The sequence below is a fragment of the Nyctereutes procyonoides genome, unplaced genomic scaffold (assembly GCF_905146905.1).
Source record: "Nyctereutes procyonoides isolate TBG_1078 unplaced genomic scaffold, NYPRO_anot_genome, whole genome shotgun sequence".
Lineage (NCBI taxonomy): Eukaryota > Metazoa > Chordata > Mammalia > Carnivora > Canidae > Nyctereutes > Nyctereutes procyonoides.
This window is the reverse complement of record NW_026575020.1, coordinates 55,152,980-55,176,447: the sequence shown is the minus strand read 5'-3', so window position 1 is coordinate 55,176,447 and position 23,468 is coordinate 55,152,980. Positions and strand designations below refer to the sequence as shown.

Genomic DNA, 23,468 nt, shown 5'->3' with positions numbered 1-23,468 from the left:
TTTTAGTTTATTTATGATAGTCACACACAGAGAGAGAGAGAGAGAGAGAGAAGCAGGCTCCATGCATCGGGAGCCTGACGTGGGATTCGATCCCAGGTCTCCAGGATCGCACCCTGGGCCAAAGGCAGGCGCTAAACCACTGCACCACCCAGGGATCCCGAAAAGCTCATTTGTGAGGCAGCTGATAAATACCAAGTCTATTCAGTCAAGGCCAACGAGGTATTTACTTCCTCTTAGAAGGCAGGGGAAATCCAAAGAAGCTTTTAAATAGGTCTCTTTAGGGTAAAATTTTGATGAGGTCACAGAAGGATTCACTTCCTCAAGCTGACAGGAAACGTTTTTCTCTGGTTTCTCTTTTCACGTGATGTGATTTACTTAGTATATTTAACTTAAAATGAAATGATCAAATTTTAAATATGCAAAAACGGAGCCAGGGTGTAAGCCCAGGAAAGCTGGCACCTGCCACTGATCTCATGTCAGCAGGGCCAGGAATTTGCCATCCGACCTTGAAGGACCTTGGGCCCTGGCAGGACTAAGTGATTTCCGTGAGTCTTTCCAGTTCTTGCGATCTGTAGTTCCCTGAGTCTAACTCACTCTACAATTAGTCAGTAGCGAAAGCCCTGCTGTGGAGTGCCCATTGGGAGGTGTCTGCTAAAGTGTGGGCTTGTTCTAATCCAGAACAAAATAGAACCAAAGATCTCTAGAGCTGAGGAGATTAAGTGAGAGGGATAGGAGCCAGTCCATAAAACTGATGAAAACAGAGCTATAACACAGGCTGGGCTTTCATGGGGGAAATAAGGCAATCTCCAAGCAAAGAGACAGAGGAGGTGAGTGAGGACAAAGGAGCCCCTGATGGCAAAGAGGAGGATATTTTCAAGGACAAAAAGTCAAATTTCTGTATCTGGTTCTGTCCCTTGTGCGCCACTTTAATATTTTCTTTTCTTTTCTTTCTTTCTTTCTTTCTTTCTTTCTTTCTTTCTTTCTTTCTTTCTTTCTTTCTTCTTTTTTTTAGATGTTATATATTCATGAGAGACACAGAGAGAGAGGCATAGCTTGATACAGGACTCGATCCCAAGACTCCAGGCGCACACCCTGAGCAAAAGGTAGACACTCAGCCACTGAGCCACCCAGGGGTCCCTCTTTTTCTTTTCTTTTAAGATTTATTTATTTGATAGAGAGAGACAGCACAAGCAGGAAAGAGGGGTAGTGGGAGAGGGAGAAGCAGGCTTCCTGCTGAGCAAGGAGCCTGACATGGGGCTCGATCCCAGGACCCTGAGATCATGACCTGAGCCAAAGGCAGATACTTACTGACTGAGCCACCCAAGCACCCTTATTTTATTTTTATTTATTTTTAAAATAAAAAAAAAGATTTTATTTATTTATTCATGAGAAACACACAGAGAGAGGTAAAGACACAGGCAGAGAGAAGCAGGCCCCATGCAGGGAATCTAATGTGGGACTCTATCCTGGGACTCCGGGATAATGCCTGGAGCCAAAGGCAGATGCTCAACTACTGAGCCACCCAGGCGTCCCCCTTATTTTATTTTTTTTAAGTGAACCCTACACCCAACATGGGGCTTGACTCACAACCCCAAGATCAAGAGTCCCATCTTCTATCAACTGAGCCAGCCAGGTGCTCCAAGAACAAATATGTTTAAATTCATGTGTTCATAATGATAGATATAAAATATGTTTCATGTTGACACCTGGCTGGCTCAGTCCATAGAGCATGGGACTCTTGATCTCAGGATCATGAGTTCAAGCCTCATGTTGGGTGTAGAGCTTACTTAAAAAAAAAATAAATAAATAAAGTTAAAACAAAATAAAATGTTAGTGGTCATAATGACAATAAAAATATCATTGATCAATTACCTTTGGAAGTTACTAGGGAACCAATTAATTATTTTGAAAACTGCTAAAAGAGTCACAAGCTTATCTCACCTTTCTTCTGTGAAGTGTACCTCATGTAATCAATTAACCAATGAAGAGATGTTCCTCCTACAGGTATTCTAGCATAAATTCTGAAGTGATGTCACTATTTACAAGCCCTAATCAATGCAATGATATTAATATATATATATATATATTTTTAAAGACTTTATTTATTCATGAGAGACACACAGAGAGGCAGAGACACAGGCAGAGGGAGAAGCAGGCTCCATACAGGGAGCCTGATGTGGGACTTGATCCCGATCCCGGGTCTCCAGGATCACACCCTGGAGCCACTAAACCGCTGAACCACTGGGGTTGCCCTCAATGCAATGATTTTAATGACTGTAAACATCACAAAATGAGAGACAAGCACACATTGTGATCCTCCTTGTGGAAGGACACAATACCACATGAGTAATCTTAAAAAAAAAAATCAAACTTGATCTGATCAGACCCTTTAGATCTAACTACCAACACGCAGAGAACACAGGAAGCAGAGTAAGATGTTAGAAGAATTCCACACAGGTGCCACCAGCAAGATCCAGCCTGGGAGAGGATCCCTGGGTGGCTCAGCAGATTAGCGCCTGCCTTTGCCCAGGGCGCAATGCTGCAGTCCCGGGATCGAGTCCCACTGCAGGCTCCCGGCATGGAGCCTGCTTGTGTCTCTGCCTCTCTCTCTGTGTATGTCTATCATGAATGAATGAATAAATCTTAAAAAAAAAAAAAATCCAGCCTGGGAAAAACTCTACCAGAGAAACCACCTGCTTTCTTTTAAAAAACCCAAATAAATAGAGAAGGGAAGGAAAAAAAAAGAGAGAGAGAGAAGGGAAGGAAAAGAAATGAGAAGAAAATAAAAGAAATTGCAAGTAAAAAAAAAAAAAAGAGGGAAACCATAGATTTGAAAAGACTTGAGGTATATTAACCAGTTGCAATGTATGGTCTGGATCTCAATTAGACAAACTTTTTAAAAAATGACATTTATAGGCCAATCAGGTAACTGTAAACACTAATTTGTTTTTTTTTAATTATTACTTATTTATGATAGTCACACAGAGAGAGAGAGGCAGAGACACAGGGAGAGGGAGAAGCAGGCTCCATGCACCGGGAGCCCGACGTGGGATTCGATCCCGGGTCTCCAGGATCGCACCCTGGGCCAAAGGCAGGCGCCAAACCGCTGCGCCACCCAGGGATCCCTGTAAACACTAATTTGATATTTGATGGTATTAGGAAAATTATTGTTAATTTCCTTTGGGCGATTAATAGTTTGGGAATATGTTTTAAAAGGACAATGATGGCTGGTATACCTCAAAATAACGTTGAGGGGAATGATGTTTTAAAACTGTCCATCAGGGGATCCCTGGGTTGCTCAGTGGTTTGGCGCCTGCCTTTGGCCGGGGGCATGATCCTGGAGTCCCGGGATCAAGTCCCACATCAGGCTCCCCGCATGGAGCCTGCTTCTCTCTCTGCCTGTGTCTCTGCCTCTCTCTCTCTCTTTCTCTGTGTCTATCATGAATAAATAAATAAAATCTTAAAAAAAAACTGTGCATCAAAAAAAAATAAAAAAATAAAATAAAAAAAATAAATAAATAAATAAATAAATAAATAAATAAATAAATAAATAAATAAATAAAACTGTGCATCAGGGATCCCTGGGTGGCTCAGCGGTTGAGCCTCTGCCTTTGGCTCAGGGCGAGATCCTGGAGTCCCGGAATCGAGTCCTGCATCCATCAGGCTCCCTGCGTGGAGCCTGCCTCTCTCCGTGAATAAATAAATTAAAAAAAATAAAACTGTAGGTCAAAGTGATTGCGCTAATGGGGAAAATGCAATTAAGAAATCAGGAAGAGAGCAGCCCAGGTGGCTCAACGGTTTAGCGCCGCCTTCAGCCCAGGGCCTGATCCTGGAGACCGGGGATCCAGTCCCACGTCAGGCTCCCTGCATGGAGCCTGCTTCTCTCCCACTCTCTCTGCCTGTGTCTCTGCCTCTCTCTTTCTGTCATGGATAAATAAATAAAATCTTAAAAAAAAAAAAAAAGAAAGAAATCAGGAAGAAACACTGTCCTGCAAAACGCTGATGCTATTTGGTGTGAGAGCCGTAGGATGAGTCATTTCCCCCTTCATTTCTACATTTTCTGTAGCGTCTGTAATGTATTGTTATAAGATTTTTATAATAAGTAATTATGCACAGTAAACCCTAAGGGGAAACAAAACCACATTTTTGCCTTGCTCTTCCTGGTTTCAAAAACCCATTTACTCTTTCCCCAAGTCCTCCAGGCTTTAGCTAAACTTCCCGCCATCTTTCGCAAGTTTAGATTATCTGAGTTCTGGGGACTCTGAGGGTTTTGAGGAAAGCGGGTCAAATTCAGGGTACTCAAGCTTCCACCCGGTCGCAGGACGACGGGAGCCACAGGCCACTCAGCGCGGCACCGCCCAAGGACACTGCCAGACTCCGGGACGCACCCTCTACCCACGGGTGATTAACACTGGCGCACGCGCGCGCAGCGAGACTACATCTCCCAGAAAGCTCTGCGCCTGGTAAGGCGGGGGAGGCGGGGAGAACCAGCCTCAGCAGCGGCGGACTACATTACCCAGTGACACCTTGCAAAGAGGTGTTGCCCGTCTGTGGCTGTACAACTATTGGCCCAGAGTCTGTGGGAAGCTGCACTCTGATTGGCCCGAGAGCCCGTCAGTTGCTGCCGAGCGCAATTAGTTTTGCTGTGAGACTGCGTGAGGAGGTTGGAAGAGAAGCCCGCGCGGAGTCGGGCCGCGCCCTGCGTGCGGGGTGAGTGACCTCTACCTGCCCCTTCCTCGCCGTTGCGCTCCGGGACGGGTGGGTCGCACACGCGCGCCGGCACTCACGGCGGGGGCAGGGCCTGTACGCGCTCATGTCACGCCCGACCTGAGGCGCATCCTCAGGGAGCAAAAACCTCGCTCACACGCGGGACACCCATACACGTGGGTGCCTGTTTCACGGGCGTCTGCTCGGACTCAGGGAGAGAACGGCCCGAGGCAGAGCTGGACGCCGGTGTCCACACGCGGGGACGTCTGCGGGACCCCCGGCCGCACGCGTGGGCGCACGGGCGCGGGAGCTCCCGGCTGGCAGCCCGACGCCAGGGCTTCTGCAGTGAAGAGAAGAGGGTGGCGGAGGCCGGCTCGCCCCTCCTGCCGCTCGCTCCAGCGGGCCCCGGCTCCGGGTGCTCTGTTCCGTGTATCGTGCATATAGTTACGGTTCATTTATATTTTGTCTCTTTAGGTAAATCTCAAGGTTTACTGGTACAAGAAGGAAATTCGAACAAGCGGAAAAAGTAAGGTCACTATGGGATTCGATTCAACCAGCCCTTTCATGGGTTTTAGACTTTCATGGTTTTTAGACCTTTTTTTTTTTAAGATTTTATTTATTTATTCATGAAAGACACACACACACACACACACACACACACACACAGAGAGAGAGAGAAGCAGAGATACAGGCCTAGGGAGATGCAGGCTCCATGCAGGGAGCCGGACGCTGGACTCGATCCCGGGTCCCCAGGATCACTCCCTGGGCTGAAGGCGGCGCCAAACCGCCGGGCCACCCAGGGTTCCTTGACTTAACTTTTCTACAGAGCTTACCATATACGGGATCTTGCATGATCCTCTCAGCAGTCTGTTAGGCAGGGCAGACCTCGTTTCTATTTTACAGAAGAGAGGAGAACCAAGGTTAAATAAGCCTCCCAGGGGGCTAGGAAGAGGCAAAATTTGAACTCAGACTTATTGATCTGAGGTCTTCTGTTATGTCCAGCTATGCAGAGCTGCTTGTTTATGAAGATGACCCATTCCCTCCCTGATGGCAGAGCACTCACCCTGCTCAGAGTGATCTCAGTGGCCCCAGGCCGGGAGACACCGTGCCTCCCAGTCACAAGCCAGTGTTTAAGCTGCTTCTCACAGGTGCCTGGAGAGAAGCAGTTTGAGTTAATGTCAGAAAGTTAATGGGAAAGAGGAAGAAGCTGCCAAGAAATGGGCACATTCCTGGCAGGGGTGGGGAGATTTCATACATGAGAGGTTTTTTTGTTTTTTTTTTTAATAAGATTTTATTTATTTATTAAGAGAGAGAGTGTGTGTGCCAGTGGAAGAGAGAGGGGCAGAGAGAATCTCAAGCAGACTCCTTCTCTAGCACAAAGCCGGATGTGGGGCTTGAACTCACCACCCTGAGATCATGACCTGAGCTGAAATCAAGAGTCAGCTGTTCAGCCACCCAGGCGTCCCACCAATAGAATTTTAATAAAATGTTATTTTATTTGTTTTGCTTTTTTTAAAGATTTATTTATTTATTCATGAGCGATACAGAGAGAGAGAGAGGCAGAGACAAGCAGAGGGAGAAGCAGGCTCTTCGCAGGAGCCCCACGTGGGACTCGATCCCAGATCCCGAATCCCGGGATCACGACCTGAGCCGAAGGCAGACGCTCAACCGCTGAGCCACCCAGGTGTCCCTAAAATGTTGTTTTAGAATACTTTGCTGATGAAGCTACCTTAGGGCCTTGTTAGTTTTAAAGATGGCTTGGAGCACTTTTTGGTATTGTCAGGAGAGTGAATTTGGGCTGGGGCTGAGGGAGTGGTGCAGAGTTCCAGTGGAGAAAAAGAGTCAGTGACGTGTAGAGCTTGGCCCTGTGTGGGCACTGAGTTTCCTGTTACTATTGGTATTCAAGAACTAGGTTAATGCTGTTGCCCCTTCTAAAATCATTTTATATTCAGCTTTAGTTGTTTTGAGTCGGTTGGTGCATAACAAATTCACATGATACAGAATTGTATAAAGAAAAAGGGGGCAGCCCAGGTGGCTCAGTGGTTTAGCGCCGCCTTCAGCCCAGGGCCTGATCCTGGAGACCTGGGATTGAGTCCCACATCGGGCTCCCTGCATGGAGTCTGTTTCTCCCTCTGCCTCTCTCTCTCTCTCTCTCTCTCTCTCTCTATGAATACATAAATAAAATCTTAAAAAAAAAGAAAAGAAAAAGGGAGTGGCACCTGGAGTTAAGCATCTGCCTTCGGCTCAGGTCATGATCTCAGGGTCCTGGGATCGAGCCCCACATCAGACTCCTTGCTCAGTGGAGAGTCTGCTTTTCCCTTTCTCTCTCCCTCTTCCTCTCCCCCTGCTCATGCTCATTTTCTCTCTCTCTCTCTCTCTCTCTCTCTCTCTCTCTCAAATAAAATCTTAAATAAAAAGAAAAAAGGAAAAGTGTGTTTTCTCTCTTCCATTGCCAACCCTTCCCCCAAAGGTAATCTTACCAAACTGTTGTGTGTGTTCATACAGGCTTCTCCCCTATGCTTTCTGCTGCCCTACAGAGTGTATTAGGTCTTACTGTTTTTCACCCGGGCTGCCCCTGGCTCATCCTTTTTAATGACTGCATAGGATTCCATTGCTTGGATGTGACTTAGTATATTTATCCATCTGTCTATTGATAAGCACTTGAGTGGTTTTTTTTTTAAGATTTTATTTATTTATTCATGAGAGACACAGAGAAAGAGAGAGAGAGAGGGACAGAGACACAGGCAGAGGGAGAAGCAGACTCCATGCGGGGAGCCCAACATGGGATTTGATTCTGAGTCTCCAAGATCACACCCTGGGCTGAAGGTGGCGCTAAACCGCTGAGACACTGGGGCTGCCCAGCACTTGTGTTATATCCAGTTTTACAAACAGTGATGTAATGTGTGACATTTTACACACCCGTGCTAATATTTCTCTAGAACAGTAATTCTCAACGCGAAGCAAGTGTTGTGAATGCTAGAGAGGCCATAAGGAAAACGCCTGGGGAGGATGCTCTTTAGCTGAGCCTTGATGCACGGAGGAGCTAGCCTGGGGAAGAGGGAGTAGGGGGAGTGGGGTATATAGGGTGGGAAATGGGGAGAGCCACTGTGTTTCAGACACGGGGAACACTGGGTGCAGAGGCAAGGTTGGCAGATAGGAACTCAAGCAGTGTTTTCTAGGAACTGGGCCAGAGCAGGGCCCACCCTAGTTGAAGCGGCTGAAGAGAGGTCCAGGGTGAGGTTGAAGAGGTCAACAGGGATCAGGTGGGCTGGGGAGCATCATTACAAAGCATAGCGCAGCGCAGCTCCATTGCCAGAGCTGGGCCTGAGGTGTTCAGACGGTGGGGAAGGAAGGCAAGAGTGCTCAGTAGTCGCTGGGTTCTTCCTCTGGATCTTGTGGGCTTTTCGGAGAATCCCATGGAGCGCTCCCAGAGCCTGAATGCCTGACATCTCCCTCCGTGCTCCGCTGTCGTGGGCTCTGCTCCCACACTGGCCCAGCCTGGGACTTCACCTCAGGCAGGAGTTTGACATAAAGCCAGGTGTCTTGGAAAGCAAACTGATCTCTGGAACTGAACGATTTCCTGCCAAGCCTGTTGCTTTGTTCAGTCAGTGAATCTTAGCACTCACCATGCTGGGCTCTGTTCTCAGCACTGGAAATTCGGGGATGGGCAGATGAGAGCAAGGCCATGTTTTCACAGGTCCGCATCCTAGTGGGGAAAGTGGCAAGAGACAGATAGATATGCAGAATAAATGTCCAGTATGTCAATGCTATATAAAAGAATAAAGCAGGGCAAGGGGATTAGAGGGGATGTGGGTGCTGTTTTAGAGGACAGTCCGGGAGGGCTGCTCTGAGGAGGTGGCTTGTGAGCAGAGAGACCCTACGAACTTGCTCTGGTGTTTACTCCATGTCTCTTCTTTGCTTTTAGCTTGAAACTGATGGACGTTGTATGGGCCGGAGGCAGGGATGGTCGGCTATGACCCCAAAGCTGATGGCAGGAATATTTCCAGTTTTGAGGTGGCTGTGGCTGGCTCTGTGTCTGGACTTGTCACTCGGGTGATGATCAGCCCCTTGGATGTCATCAAGATACGTTTCCAGGTATCCTTTCCCTTTTTTTTCCATGTAATGGTCTGGATGACAAGTTCTCTCTTTCTTGTCAAAGCAGTTTCTAGAGCTTGGAATTTGGCCAGGGAGAAGCACTTCACTGCCTTTGTTCCATTTTTGAAATCGCTCCTTCTCACACTACCCTTGCCCCTGTTGTCCTGACCTTTTCAATTTTGCTTCCAGCTTCAGATTGAACGCCTGTCTCGCAGTGACCCTGGTGCAAAATACCATGGGATCCTACAGGCCGGGAGACAGATCTTGCAGGAGGAAGGCCCCACAGCATTCTGGAAAGGACATGTCCCAGCCCAGCTTCTCTCTATAGGCTACGGAGCTGTCCAGGTAGGTGGCGGGGGAGAATGAGTCGGCGGTCAGGCCCCCCTGGGTTCATGTTGCTCAACAGAGGAACACAGGGAAGGTGGGGCCCACAGGGACCCTGCCTGGGTAGGATAGCAGGAGGCAGTCACCACACCTTCTATTTGTCCTAACCAGGAAACTACCTGGAGTTTGAAGTCTGAAATTGAAGATAGAGTCAGATCAAGCTGTGCCATGGGCATTCCCTTCCATATGTTCCCCCCGTCCTCCACCCACCAAGGGGACTTAGCACCAGCTGGATATCAGGTGTTGCCCCTAGGAGGCTGTTCTGATGCTGTGCCCCCAGTGAGTTTTGGCAAGTGGTGATACCAGTCCTTTCATTATTCAAAATAGCATTTTCACACCTCTACTTCCTTTGAACTTCCCAGCAGCATTGTGAGGAAGGTAGACGTCGTGTTTTGTGGATCACAGAAGAGCAGAGAGCTGTCAAAGCCACACAGCCTGGGTGTGGAGAGGCCGGGTTGAGTGGGAATGCAGGCCTCTTATCTTCTGTTCACACGTTCGTGCTGCTCACTACCAGCTGGTTTTGTTTTGTTTTGTTTAACATTTTATTTATTTATTATTTATTTGAGAGAGAGCTTGTGCACCCAAGCAGGGGCAAGAGCAGAGAGAGAGGGACAAGCAGACTCCCCGCTGAGCATGGAGCCCAACTGGGGGTTCAGTGCCACATCCCCGAGATTGTGACCTGAGCCGAGACTAAGAGTCAGATGTCCAGCTGATTGAGCCACCCAGGCGGCCCAGCACCAGTTGATTTCATGGTGGGTGGTGTGTAGCCGTACACTCTTAGTGGCTAGTAGGACTCAGCCTGTGCTGTGCTCATTTCCGTGCTTCACAGCAGGCCTTTGAGGTCGCACCTGTGTTACCAACAGAAGACGAGGCAGAGAGAGCTTAAGTAACGAAGCCAGACAAAGTCACCAGCGAGAAAGTTGGCCGAATCAGGATTCCCACCTGGACAGCCAGAGTAGCCCCTGTCTGCCTTTCTTGTGGCATCACAGTGATGGCTGAGGTCAGGTACTCATGGGTTGACACTCCCCTGCCATTCTGCCTCCGTGGCTAGCACTCAGATGCTGCAGCGTGATGGATACACACAGTAGCGTGCTCTCAGGAGCCTGAGCCATCTTGAGCTGCCTGAGGAAGGTCTCAGCATAAGGGGGCTTATACCATAGAATATGGAATAAGTAGACTTCTGAGAGAATTTCTGCTCCAGGGCAGAGTGTCAAGCCACTGCTAGTTGCACTGAAAGGGTACCCACAGAGAATCCAGCAATGGATTTCCTTTCCCGGTTCTGAGGAAACTCGTTGAGTAGAACTTTTTTTTTTTTTTTTTAAGACTTTATTTGAGAAAGAGAGAGTGAGAGGGGGAGAGGGGGAAGCAGACTTACAACCGAGTAGGGAGCCCAATGTGGGACACAGTCCCAGGACCCTGAAATCATGACCTCAGCTGAAGGCAGACACTTCACCGATTGAGCCACCCAGGCACCTCCGTGTAGAACTTTCTGAAATTTCTGGCACAGAGGTGCCTGGGTGGCTCAGTCGGTGAAGCATCCAACTCTTGGTTTCGACTCAGGTCATGATCTCCCAGCTATGGGATCGAGCCCCACATTGGGCTCTGTGTTCTGTGCAGAGTCTGCTTCAGATTCTCTCTCCCCACTCCCTCACCCACGCTCTTGTTCTCCCTCAAATAAAATCTTAAACCCAAAAACTTTTGGGATGTCTGGTTGGCTGGGTGGTTGACGTCTGCCTTTGGCTCAGATTGTGATCCCAGGGTTCTGGGATCAAGTCCGGAATTAGGCTCCTAGTAGGGAGCCTGCTTCTCCCTCTGCCTGTGTCTCTGCCTCACTCTCTCTGTGTCTGTCATGAATAAATGAGTAAAATCTTAAAAAAAAAAAAGTGATATAAAATTTTTCCCATCTATTTTCCTAACCCTTTCGATATTTGGCTCTACTCAAATAGAATATAAAATCGCATCTGTACTTTGCAAAAAATTATATGTTTATTGTGTTTTGTCATTGCTCAAGGAGAGTATTTCCTTACCGTAGAACTGAGCTCCACCTGGGCTGTGGTGTTTTGGGGGAGTATTTCTCAATTACTCTCTCATGTGCTCTTGCAGTTTCTGTCATTTGAACTCCTGACCGAGCTGGTGCACAGAGCCACCAAGTACGATGCCCGTGACTTCTCAGTGCACTTCGTGTGTGGCGGCCTGTCTGCCAGCGCAGCCACCCTCGCTGTGCATCCTGTGGACGTGCTGCGTACTCGCTTTGCAGCTCAGGGTGAGCCTAAGGTGAGTAGCTGGGCCAGAGAGGGGGTGCCCGAATAACAGAAGGTGTTCCAGGATCTAGGACTCTTTTCTTTAGAGGGAACAAAGTGGGAGAGCCTGGGGGCTTTGCCTCCCCTCTGCTGGTCCATCTGTAAAACCTATAAATGTGCTGAGCACCATGCAAGGTGCTCACAGCCTCATGAGGGAGCCAGAACCTACAGGTGTGAAACAGAACAAATAATGAACAGCAGACTGGATGGTAGAGGCGTCTGGGAGAATGAAACTTGAGATCATATTTGAGTTATAAGCAGAGTGTTTTTGTTTTCCACAAAGAATGGATAGAGGAAATGGGATAATTGAGTCAGATTCCAGGAAGAATTTACTGAATGAAAGGGAGGGATTAAATCCTGAAATAGACCTCCCCACCATAATCTCTGTTTCCTGGACATATATAAGAATAGCATTGTGTATATGTGTGCACGCATGTGTGTGCTCACCCAATAAAGAATAATTTTCTGTTTCCTTTGTGCTTTAGGGTATTTTTTTTGGGAAGCATTTGATGTGCTTTAGAGTAACTATGGTTTCAGTTCAGTTCAGTTGCCTGGGGTGGAGATCCTGGGTTGGTGGAGCCCTTTTGTTGATGACTTTCTTGGTTTAGAAGGGCAAAGTGCCCTGGAACCAGTCTACAAGCAAAGGAATGGGACATGAGAGCTACATCCTTCTGTATGGCACTTCAGTGGGAAATACAGCTTTCTTCTGGTGGAGAAATGAGATGAGGGCCCTAAGCACTGAACAGAGAGATGGGGAGAGGGAAAGAGTGTTTGCAGTTGGAGAAGACATAGCCCTCAGCAACATGGTGGCTGCTGGGATGAAAAAAAAAGATGAGTGGTGGTGCTTCATTGGCTTTTCCATTCTGGGATGCTGGTGTCCTTTTCCATGACTTCCCAATCTTTAGTAAAAAAAAAAATAAAAATCTATGAGAAAGTACACCTAAATAATAGAGCCTTGTATATCCTAAGTACACCTTGTGTATCCATAAGTACACCTAATAGAGCATTGTATATCAATTATACTTCAATAATAAACTTGAAAAAGAGGTCTGTGGGAAGAAAAATGTTTAAGAGAAAAGAGAATAAAGAAGGAAAAAAAAAAGAAAAGAGAATAAGAGAATCATCTGGCTTAGATTGAGATAGAGATTCTAGATTCTGGAATGATCAGGAAATTGTATTGTGTGCCAAAGTGAGTAGTTTAAAAGCTGTAGACCCTCTTCCTTACATAGATCAGTAATAGCCGTGCTGTAAATCCTCACCTTTTTTTTTTTTTTTTAAGATTTTATTTATTTCCTCATGAGAGACACACACAGAGAGGCAGAGACACAGGCAGAGAAAGAAGCAGGCTCCATGCAGGGAGCCCGATGTGGGACTCCATCCCGGGTCTCCAGGATCATGCCCTGGGCTGAAGGCAGCGTTAAATCGCTGAGCCACCTGGGCTGCCCTAAATCCTCACCTTTTAAATGTTTCTTAATCGGGTATCTCGGTGGCTCAGTTGGTTGAGCATCTGATTCTTGGTTTAGGCTCAAGTCATGATGTCAGGGTCATGACATCAAGTCTTGCCTTAGGGTTCCTTGCTCAGCATGGAGTCTGCTTGAGATTCTCTCCTTTTCCCTTTGTCCCTCCCCTGCTCATGTTTGCTCTCACTCTTTCTAAATAAATGAAGTCTTTAAAATGTTTCTTCATCAGTGATCTGTAAGATGTATAAAGGTTAAAAAGACTGGTGGTTCTGCATGAATTACAACAAAGAAACAGCCACCTGATTCCAGTCCCCAGAGGTAACCACTTGTGGCTCTTCCATTATGTACTAACTGATTCTTAGTAACATGTTTATACTACTAGTTCTCTCTCTTTTTCTTTCTAGTTTTTAAATTATAGACATTAGCTATAGATGGCTACTGTGGAAGATGAGCTTTTACCTCTTTTACCATCACCCTTGCATGCTTGTGCTTTCTCTGATTTCAGTATAACTGATTTATAGATTTTGGCTAAATCAGTACTGAGTGTGCTGTTATGATTATGTAAATGTTACTGCTAAGCATTGAAATACATTATAATTACATTTTCTTGTGTATCTTTGTCTTGCCTGAAGTTAGTGATTGCCTTGTATTTTGTTTAGCTTCCTGCATGCTTATCACAAAGTACCCTCAAACAGTCTTAATAGGGTCAGCCTGTGGTCATTAGTCACCCATTATTATGGAGACCCTCCTGGAGCTCCCCACTCTGAAAGCCTTCACCCTCTGGCTTCAGTATGGACTCTTTGCTCCAGGACTATTATCAGCTGTTCTGTTAGGAATTTTCTTGTTGGGTCCCATGTCTTCTCTTTCTTGACTAATCCCTCATTTTGGTAAAGATATACTGGAGATAGAGCTTCTTTAGGGAAGGCTTGATAGAAAATGCCTTTATTTGATCCTACTTACACTTGACTTACAACTTGGGTGTAGAATTCTAGGTAGCTCTCAGTGTTGCCGTAGAGAAGTCCAGAACCACTCCAATTAATGATCCTTTATATGAAACTATCGTCCTTCCTGCCTTGGGAACTTCCAGGATCCCTTCTTGATTTCTGGCATTCTAGAAACTTACCAGTAATATGCACTGGTCCATGTCTCTTTCATTCATTGTGATGGGCACTTCCTGGACTCTTAGATCTAGACATTCCTGTTCTCATGCCTAGAAAACGGTCAAGAATGATTTATTCACAATTGCTACTTTCTGGTTGGTTTTTTTTTTTTTTTTCCTTTTTCTTTGTGGAATTCATGTCAGTTGGACATCCTGGGTTGATCCTCTGATTGACTTCTCTTTGCTCTACTATTGTTCAGCTGCCTCTCTGTCCTACTTTCTGGGAGGTTTCCTTGCCTTTATCATTTGGGGCCCTCTATTGAATTTATTTATTTATTTATTTTTAAATTTTTATTTATTTATGATAGTCACAGAGAGAGAGATAGAGAGAGGCAGAGACATAGGCAGAGGGAGAAGCAGGCTCCATGCACCGGGAGCCTGATGTGGGATTCGATCCCGGGTCTCCAGGATCGCGCCCTGGGCCAAAGGCAGGCGCCAAACCGCTGCGCCACCCAGGGATTCCCCTCTATTGAATTTAAAAAATGCTTGTAACATTAGTATGTTAGTTTCTAAGAGCACTTTTTTGGTTTGCTTTCGTTTGTTGAAGCATTACTTACATGGTAAAATTCACTCTTTTTAGTGTACAGCTTTCTCTCTCTCTCTCTCTTTTTTTTTTTTTTTGTAAGATTTTATGTATTTGAAGGAGAGAGTATGAGCAGACCTTGCTGAGCTTGGAGCCCAACATAGGGCTCAGTCTCAGGGCCCTGAGATCATGACCTAAGCCCAAATCAGACACTTCACCACTAAATCAGACACTTCAGCCACCCAGGTGCTCCTCTGACTTTTGATGAATGCATACAGTCCCATAACCACTACTATAATCAAGACATAAAGCAAAAATTCTATCACCTCCAAAATGTCTTGCCTCTCTATAGTTAGTTCCTCTTTATTGACAGCCTCAGTTAACCCCTGGCCTGTTTTCTGTCTAAAGTTGTGTGTTTTTCCGAATGTCACATAGAGGTAATCACGTCTTGCATAGGTGTTTGAGTAGGTGCCCTTCACTTGGTGTCTCTAGTTGAGATTCATCCATGTTGCTATGTGAGTGGCTGGTTCTTTTTCCTTGCTGCATAGGATTCTATCCTGTAGCCCCCACCATGGTTTATTGTTGGAAGAGATCAGGGTGGTTCAGTTTTTTTGGTGGTTATGAATAAAATCACTGTGAACATTCACCTACAAATGATTGTGTGAACATTTTGTTTCTCTTGGGTGAATACCTAGGGGTGGGGTTGTTGAGTTGTATGGTGAAAAAGTTTAGTTTTATGAGGAAAAGCCAGCCCAGTTGCTACTTGGCTATGCCATTTTGCAAACCCACCAACAGTTCCATTGGCACCTATCCTCACCAATACTTAGTATTATCTGTTTTTTATTTTTATTTTGTTCTTATTTATTTACTTGAGAGAGAGAACAAATGAGTGTGCCTGAGCAGGGGGATGGGCAGAAGGAAAGAATCTCATGCAGACTCCCTGCTGAGTGTGGGGCTCAGTCTCACGACCCTTAAGTCTTGACCTGAGCTGAAACCAAGGGTCAGCACCTAACCAACCCAGGCCCTCCTGTTTATTTTATTTGAAATTTTAGCCACTCTACTAGGTGTGAATAGTGGTATCTCATTGTGGTTTTACCACAGAGTTGTTAAAAAACAAACAAACAAACAAACAAAAAGACCTTATTATCTTTTTTTGAAAATAGAGGTGTTTGGGACACCTGGGTGGCTCAGTGGTTGAGCGTCTGCCTTTGGCTCAGGGTGTGATCCCAGAGTCCCAGGGTCAAGTCCCACATCAGGCTCCCTGCATGGAGCCTGCTTCTCCCTCTGCCTGTGTCTCTGCCCCCCCCCCCCCTCTCTCTCTCACTCTGTGTGTGTGTGTCTCGTGAATAAATAAATAGAATCTTAAAAAAAATTGTTTTTTAAGATTTATTTATTCATGATAGATATAGAGAGAGAAAGAGAGAGGCAGAGACACAGGAGGAGAGAGAAGCAGGCTCCATGCCAGGAGCCCGACGCGGGACTCAATCCTGGGACTCCAGGATCGCGCCCTGGGCCAAAGGCAGGCGCCAAACCACTGAGCCACCCAGGGATCCCTTTAATTTTTTTTAAGATTTTATTTATCTATTTGACAGCACCAGCGGGGGGAGCAGCAGAGGGAAATGGGAGCCCGATGTGGGGCTCGATAGACGCCCCCACCTTTTATCACGGAGGTGTTGCCTTCTCTGTGGCCTCAGCGAATATTGGTTCTAATTTTGTGGTTGGTCTCAGTTTCCTTTAGTTTTCTTCTTCTGTCTATACTGTCTCTTCCCTCCAGATGATTCCTCTGCCTTTCTGCCCGTCATGGATCATTTTTGGTCTCCGGGGGGTTTTGTGGTTTCTGTTTTTTTTTTTTTAATTTTTTTTTATTTATTTATGATAGTCACACAGAGAGAGAGAGAGAGAGAGGCAGAGACACAGGCAGAGGGAGAAGCAGGCTCCATGCACCGGGAGCCCGATGTGGGATTCGATCCCGGGTCTCCAGGATCGCGCCCTGGGCCAAAGGCAGGCGCCAAACCGCTGCGCCACCCAGGGATCCCTTTCTGTTTGTTTTTTAAGTAAATCTCTGCCCCCACCGTGGGGCTCAGACTGGTGATCCTGAGATCAACAAGAGTCATACACACCACTGAGCCAGTGGGTGCCCCTGGGCTCTGTTCTTAGCAGGGCTGTCCTCAGCTGTCTAGTGGCCCTGGGCTGCCAGCCTGGTGTGGCAGGGGACCTGGAGAAGTGCAGTGGGACGTGGTCCTGTGGCAGGCTCATTGCTCGATGGTCTTCCTCTGAGTCTGGGCGCTCTCATGGAGGTCACCAGGGTGAAATCCTTCGGTGTGGCTGCCTGCGCCTGGGAGCTGAGAGGAGAGGAGAGAGCCAGTGCCCCTCCATTAACACCCCAAGTAGCTCCATCAGCTGCCCTGTTGGTGAGGTGCCTCCCTGCGTCCACAGCTGCTCTGGTCCCCTGCAGAGAATAGAAGAGTACTCAGAAAAATCAATGCCCTGTGGTCTTCCCCCCTGGAGATCACCTGTTGACAGCTTACAAAAGGTTAAATATATGCACATGGCAAAAACCCTAAATAGCCTAAAATAATGAGTAAATATCTCGCTTCCCCTGCCTGGCCTTCCCTTCCGTGGAGGTAATGCTCACCCTTCCTCATTTCTCGAGTATCCTTGGGTGGGGGTGGGGGGGTGATCCCTGCTTAGTTTCCTCCTCCACAAACACTAAACCCACTGCTCAGCCTCTCACTGTGCTCATCACTATATACTTGGGGGATTATTCTCTTTCAGTCGTGTAAGTGGCGTGATCCTGTTTCAGCAGCTGCACCGTGTTCTTGTGAATGGGTGTGCCATCATGATGGGGTGTCACCAGTCACCCAAGGGCGGACATTGCGTCTTTGCTGTTCTGAGGGGCACTGTGGCAGCTGTCCTTGGGCATAAACTGATGTGCACTTGTGTGGACATCTTAGTCTTGTCAATAGCTGGAAAGGGAGTTGCTGGAAAACCCCACCCTTGGGGGTTTTGTCCAGCATTTTCTTTGTCCCCTGGGTAGGAGAAGTAATGCTCCTGGTAGCTGGGATTTTAGCCGAGGGGAGGTGCATATGATGGGTTGTGTCCTAGAGCCAAACCACCACCATGCACTCACTCGAGCTGCATGCCTGCCATCCAGGTGTATAAAACCCTTCGAGAAGCCGTGGTGACCATGTATAGGACCGAAGGCCCCTTGGTTTTCTACAAAGGCTTGAACCCCACCTTGATCGCCATCTTCCCTTACGCCGGATTCCAGTTCTCCTTCTACAGCGCCTTGAAGCACGTGCATGAATGGGTCATTCCCACCGAGGGAGCAAACAGTGGTGAGACAGCCCTCAAACGAGGAGAATCTGGGTCTCCCCTGCCCCCACCCCGACGCCATAGCATCTCTTTCTGAACCATGTAGGGGCTGAGGTCTTCTTGTCAGAGGCTAGGGCCTGAGGTCTTCCTGTCAGAGGCTAGGGCCCTGTTCTCCAAACCCTGCTCTGTAGTACAGCCAACCAAACAAATCAAGCCAGCCGCCTGCAGACACTTTCGGCTCTTGCCACCCAGCAGTGGCACCATCAACGTTTATTCCTGACTACGGTCAGGGTTTTCATTTTTGTTAGAGGGCCCACTTACAGACTGCCTGGTTTGGGTTGTGTGTTTTGGGGGACTGAGGGGGCGGCTGGGCCTCCTGGTCCCTCCCAGGCCTTGCACCAAGTCACACCACGGAGCCTGCAAGCCCCTACTTCCACTCCCATTTGTCATCCATGCCCAGAGTGCTCTGTGTGGCTCCCCTCAGAGATTCAGGATACCAGTGGGTCTTAGTTTTATGGTGGAGGCTTAGAGCTCTTGACTTTGAACATATCTTCCCCGATTGCCCTTTTCTCATTTTCCCTCTCAATCCCACTTTGGTTCAGAGAACCTCAAAAACCTGCTCTGTGGCAGTGGAGCTGGAGTCATCAGCAAGACCCTCACGTACCCCCTGGACCTCTTTAAGAAACGGCTGCAGGTTGGAGGGTTTGAGCGGGCCCGAGCCACCTTCGGCCAGGTGAGCCATCCCCCTGCAGAGAGCTCTGAGCCCTGCCTCTCACCTGCCTACTGGGCAGCATTATCCCCCACAGCCCGTCCCTGGGGGTCCCCAGACACATGGGAACACCACACACAAAGCCCTGTGCAGTTTGGGCACTGTGGGATGATCCAGGTGAAGGAGGGTTCAGTGTTTGCTCTTAAAAAGTGTTCAGTTCAGGGCACCTGGGTGGTCAGTCGGTTAAGCATTCAACTCGATCTCAGCTCAGGTCTTGATCTCAGGGTTGAGTTCAAGCCCTGTGTTGGGCTCTGTGTTGGGCTCCACCCTGGGCATGGAGCCTACTTCAATTAAAAAAAAAAAAAGTGTTCAGTTTGGGACAAAGAATATCTTCACATAAGAAAGGTCCCTGGGGCTCCTGGGTGGCTCAGTTGGTTGAGTGATGCCTGGTTTTGGGTTGAGTCATGATATCGGGGTCATGGGTCGAGCCCCATGTTAGGCTTCATGCTTGGCGTGGAGAGTCTGCTTGCTTGTCCCCTCCCTCTGTTTCTCCCCTGCTCTCGTGCTCTTTTTCAATTAGCAGTAATCGCGCCTCGGATAAACCTCATTGGCTACGATAATGCCACTGCGCAAGGCTCTCGTGCTCTTTTTCAAATAAATAAAACCTAAAGAAAAGAAAAAGAAAGGTCCAAAATAACTACAGAACACAGAGGAGACTCCCACTGATGCATGGGTTTTTTTGCTTTATTTTGTAGGGGTTTCTGGAGAGGGGTAGATTAAATCTGACTAAATTACATTATAAAGGCACTAAAAGGGTTTGTCACTTACGGAAGCCCCAGTTTAGGTGGTTTTGTGATGTTACTAATAGTCATTCTTTAGTCAGTTTGGATTTTGCAAACTGGATTTTCACCGGCTCCTTTGGGGCGCCATCCAGTGGTGGGCTGGGGTGTAGCAAGGGTGAGTAACTGCAGGGCTTTCCTTCTAGAACCTGGGAAGTCTGGAAGCTGCAGGCCTGACACATGACAGGAGAGGAGTGGCATGGAATGGGAGACAGTGGAGGGAGGGAGCACCCCTTATTTGGGGTAAGAGAGGAATTGAGTTCCTTGTAATACATCTTTGTAGGAAGTTCAGAGAAGTCCCGCAGATAAAAACTAAGACTCACAAGTAGCCCCCCTGCACCACCCACCCAGAGATAATCACACAGAACCTTTGGCTGTAGTTTTGTTTCTTTGCATAAACATACACGGGTACATTGTATCAAATACAGGGTGTATACAAGGTTGTATGCCCTCCTTTTTCCATTTATGAACTTGTCCTGCAGGAATGGTTCAAATTTGCATAGGGAGATTCAGTGAGAGGCCAGGACAGAGGAGAGAGGCCTTGCTCCTAGCAGACTGCATGGCGGGTTTGGTGGGAGGACTGGTGGGGAATGAGGGCAGATTAGGGAGGGAAGTTGAGGCCAAATGGAGCAATGCCTTGAACACCAGGCTACGGAGCTTGGATTTTATTTTATTTTAAAGTCTACATCCAGCATGGGATTTGAACTCATAACCCTGAGATCAAGAGTCCCACACTCTGGGACTGAGCCAGCCAGGTGCCACTTGATTTGTTATAATGTCATTGTCATCATGGGGGTTAGTGGAGATTTGAAGGTAGCAAGGCTTGAGGGGAGTTGAGATTTGGGGACGTGAGCCTGGCAGCAGCATGTGGCTAACTGAGAAAGACAGACTGGGGCCCAAAGCAAACAGGAGTCCGATCCAGATTTACTGCCCAAGGGGGGACCAGGTGGGATAGGGGAAAGAGTCCTTTTTTAAAAGATTTTTTATTTCAGGGCACCTGGGTGGCTCAGTGGTTGAGCATCTGCCTTCTTCACAGGTCATGATCTCGGGGTCCTGGGATCGAGTCCCAAACTGGGCTCCCTGCAGGGAGCCTATTTCTCTCTCTGCCTGTGTCTCTGCGTCTCTCTGTGTCTCTCATGAATAAATAAATAAAATCTTTAAAAAAAATTATTTGAGAGAGGAGGAGCAGGGGGAAGGGCAGGGGAGAAGCAGACACCCTGCTGAGCAGGGAGCCCGATGTGGGGCTCAAACTCAGGACTCTGGGGTCATGACCTGAGCCAAAGACAGACGCTTCACCGAGCACCCCAGGCGCCCCAGAAAAAGGTCCTCAGGAGGCCCAGTCAGTAGAAGCTCTGTCCAGTGCTGATTTCCAGGCACCGCACCTGTTAAGTCTGAATTACCAGGCCACCTGGAAGAGAAAGGAAAGGTTAACTCCTCTGGCCTTTCCGCATTCATGGCTTTGTCCGGCAGGTGTTCATCAGGAGCTGTGACGTGCCAGGTGTGGGGCTGACCAAAGAGCCAGCGTGTGTGTGTGTGTGTGTGTGCGCGCACACGCGCGCACTAATCACCTCCTCTGTCCTCTTCCCCGGCAGGTCCGCACCTATAAGGGCCTCCTGGACTGTGCCCGGCAGGTGCTGAGGGAGGAAGGCCCCAGGGGCTTCTTCAAGGGCCTGTCCCCCAGCCTGCTGAAGGCCGCTCTCTCCACCGGCTTCGTGTTCTTCTGGTATGAGCTCTTCTGTAACCTCTTCCACCACATGAAGAAGGCAGACAGCTAGCCCCGGGGCAGGCAGGGCTGCCTCCAGAAGGAAGGCAGACTTAGAGCTGCTGCCCGCACCCGCTCCCCTCCCCTGGCGTCTGCTCTGCCCTCACTAGAAAGGCAAGGGCTTTCTCGGGGAGAATGCGGGACTCGATCTGTGGGGTCGCAGCCACGCCAGTCAGAGGGCGCTGGAGCTGGTTTCTCTGTGAGGCTTGTGCTTGAAGGAGAGGCAGCAGCTGCCACCCTGCACTTCTTAGCCCCTCTGCCCAGACATCTGTCCAGGCTCTGGGGACTTCAGCTGGAGCCTGAGGGTTGGGGTTGGGCCCTTGGTGGGGCCCCAGTCCTCACGTGCACTCATGGCCCCACCAGCTAATTTAACACACCCGAAGCTACAAGCACCTTCCTTATCTCACTCCATCTTCCATTCTGCACCACATCCCTCCTCACAAAGTATGCAGGAAGGAACCCTTGCCTTCCTCAGATTCCATTTTTCTAAGCACTTGTATCACTCACACAGCTTTGCTTCTGGCTCTGGGAGGAAGAACTGGTCACTTGATGCCCAGATCATCCTGTCTATGAAGTCTGGCTCAGGCTGTTCTCCCTCCCCTGGGTGGATGGAGCATAGCTGAGGGCCTCTGGGGAAAACATTCTGGCGGCCAGCAGGAAGTGGGCTGTGCTCATGGGCAGGACCTGTGGGTAAAGGGGGTGGTCTTTTTCATTCCTCTCCCCAGGGTAGGGGTGGGAGCCTTATAGCTGAGTCAGCTGGCATCAGCTGCCCACCCAGGGTCCCCCCTCCTGGGCTCAGCATGGTGCTATGTGTGTCCTCTGTCACCCCAGAGGGGCCCCAGCTCTGAAGCAGCCTTGTGAAGGCGGTGGTAGAAGGAAAGGCCTGGGCAACCAGCCTGCTGAGGGTGGTTGGTGCCCGGAGTGGGGGTTGTCAGCACGGGAACTCACGACAGCTACTCATCTGGGCACAGAGGAGAAACTGCAGTGAGGCGGTGGGGGAGACAGATGTACAGAACACAACCACCACCTTTCCACCCACTTCGCACCCCCTGGGGAAGCCTTGCCTGCTGGCTTGCTCTACAAGGGAGGGGAGCCAGGATGGAGGAGCACCAGAGCCCCCTGCAGGACTTCACCCTCCCCTCCGTGTGGGAGCAGGCCTGCGTGATGTCATAGCCTCTGGCCTGGGGCTTTACGACCTGTCTGAGACCCTGAATCCTGAAGCTTCCCTGCTCCTGGCTGCTGATTATGAAGGTCCAGGCTGTGGGTAGGGGGTGCTCCAACACCCACAGGGTTTGGGGCTGCAGGAAAGCAGCTACCAGAATGTATTAAGAAATTCCACTTTGGTGGAATGAAGTAAACTTTATTCTCTGCATGTGCTCGTGTCCGCCTCAAGCAGCCCTTTTAACCGCCGGGGACAGGTCTGGTGATGAGAAGAGGCACTGCTCCTCCAGCCCCTTCTGGTTGCCCTCCTCACCCAGGGCTGACCTCAGGGATGGCCCTCAGCTGCTGGGCCCGCGCCTCTTCCCCAGCCCCAGGTGCAACCGAGCCAGGGCCTGTCCAACTTCACGGTCACTCCCAGCACCTCGCGGCTGGCAGGCTGGCGGTGTGGGGTCCTACTTGGGGGCCGGTCCGTTATGGGTTTGTTTTGTTTTTTGTTTTTTTTTAGATTTAATTTTTATTTACTCATGAAAGAGGCAGAGAGAGAAGCAGGTGCCATGCAGGGAGCACAATGCGGGACCCGATCTCAGGACCCTAAGATCATACCCTGGGCCGAAGGCAGGCGCCCAACCGCCGAGCCACCCGGGCGGGCCTGGTCCGTTGATTTTCAACCTGAGCAGTACCGTTTGTACTTGGAGGAGAGGGTGGGGGGACGATCCAGCCCTTAGGGGTCCGCCAGCCTTCTGTCGCGCGGAAGGTGACGGGCCAGCCCTCCTTGTCCTCCCGCCGCCCCTCCCAGTCTCCTCTTTCCAACCTGTTCTAACCTGAGCTCCGGGCGTGGGAGGGGGCCCCTGCCGCCGGCGACCGAGGGCTTCCTCTGGGCGGAGGAGCGGGTCCGTCGCGGCGCGGACGACTCGAGTGAGGACGGGCCAGGGGCGGCGTCGCGGCCTTCCCGGCGCCCCCGGGACCTCGGGAGCACGCGCGGGGAGGACAGCGTCGCCGGGACTCCGCCAGGGGGCGCTGGCGGGACGGCCCCGCCCTCCGCGCCGGCCCCGCC

General features: G+C 49.1%; 1 protein-coding gene and 1 pseudogene across 3 annotated transcripts; one reads left to right on the top strand and one right to left on the bottom strand.

The window, feature by feature from the left end:
* Nucleotides 1-4,637: 4,637 nt before the first annotated feature.
* Nucleotides 4,638-23,222, top strand: SLC25A19 (solute carrier family 25 member 19). 3 transcript variants are annotated; one of them, XM_055315881.1, is made up of 9 exons: nt 4,638-4,710; nt 5,182-5,233; nt 8,633-8,802; nt 8,992-9,147; nt 11,290-11,460; nt 17,783-17,966; nt 18,546-18,676; nt 21,084-21,214; nt 22,920-23,222. In XM_055315881.1, coding segments are annotated over exons 3-9 (906 nt in total). In that variant the 5' UTR covers nt 4,638-4,710; nt 5,182-5,233; nt 8,633-8,670; the 3' UTR covers nt 22,921-23,222. The 3 variants fall into 3 exon arrangements, with proteins under 3 accessions (XP_055171856.1, XP_055171837.1, XP_055171846.1); XM_055315862.1 differs by lacking the exon at nt 22,920-23,222 and having other exon boundaries at nt 21,084-22,625; XM_055315871.1 differs by lacking the exons at nt 4,638-4,710; nt 5,182-5,233; nt 22,920-23,222 and adding an exon at nt 6,309-6,391 and having other exon boundaries at nt 21,084-22,625.
* Nucleotides 19,219-19,289, bottom strand: LOC129518596 (U4 spliceosomal RNA; annotated as a pseudogene).
* Nucleotides 23,223-23,468: the final 246 nt, after the last annotated feature.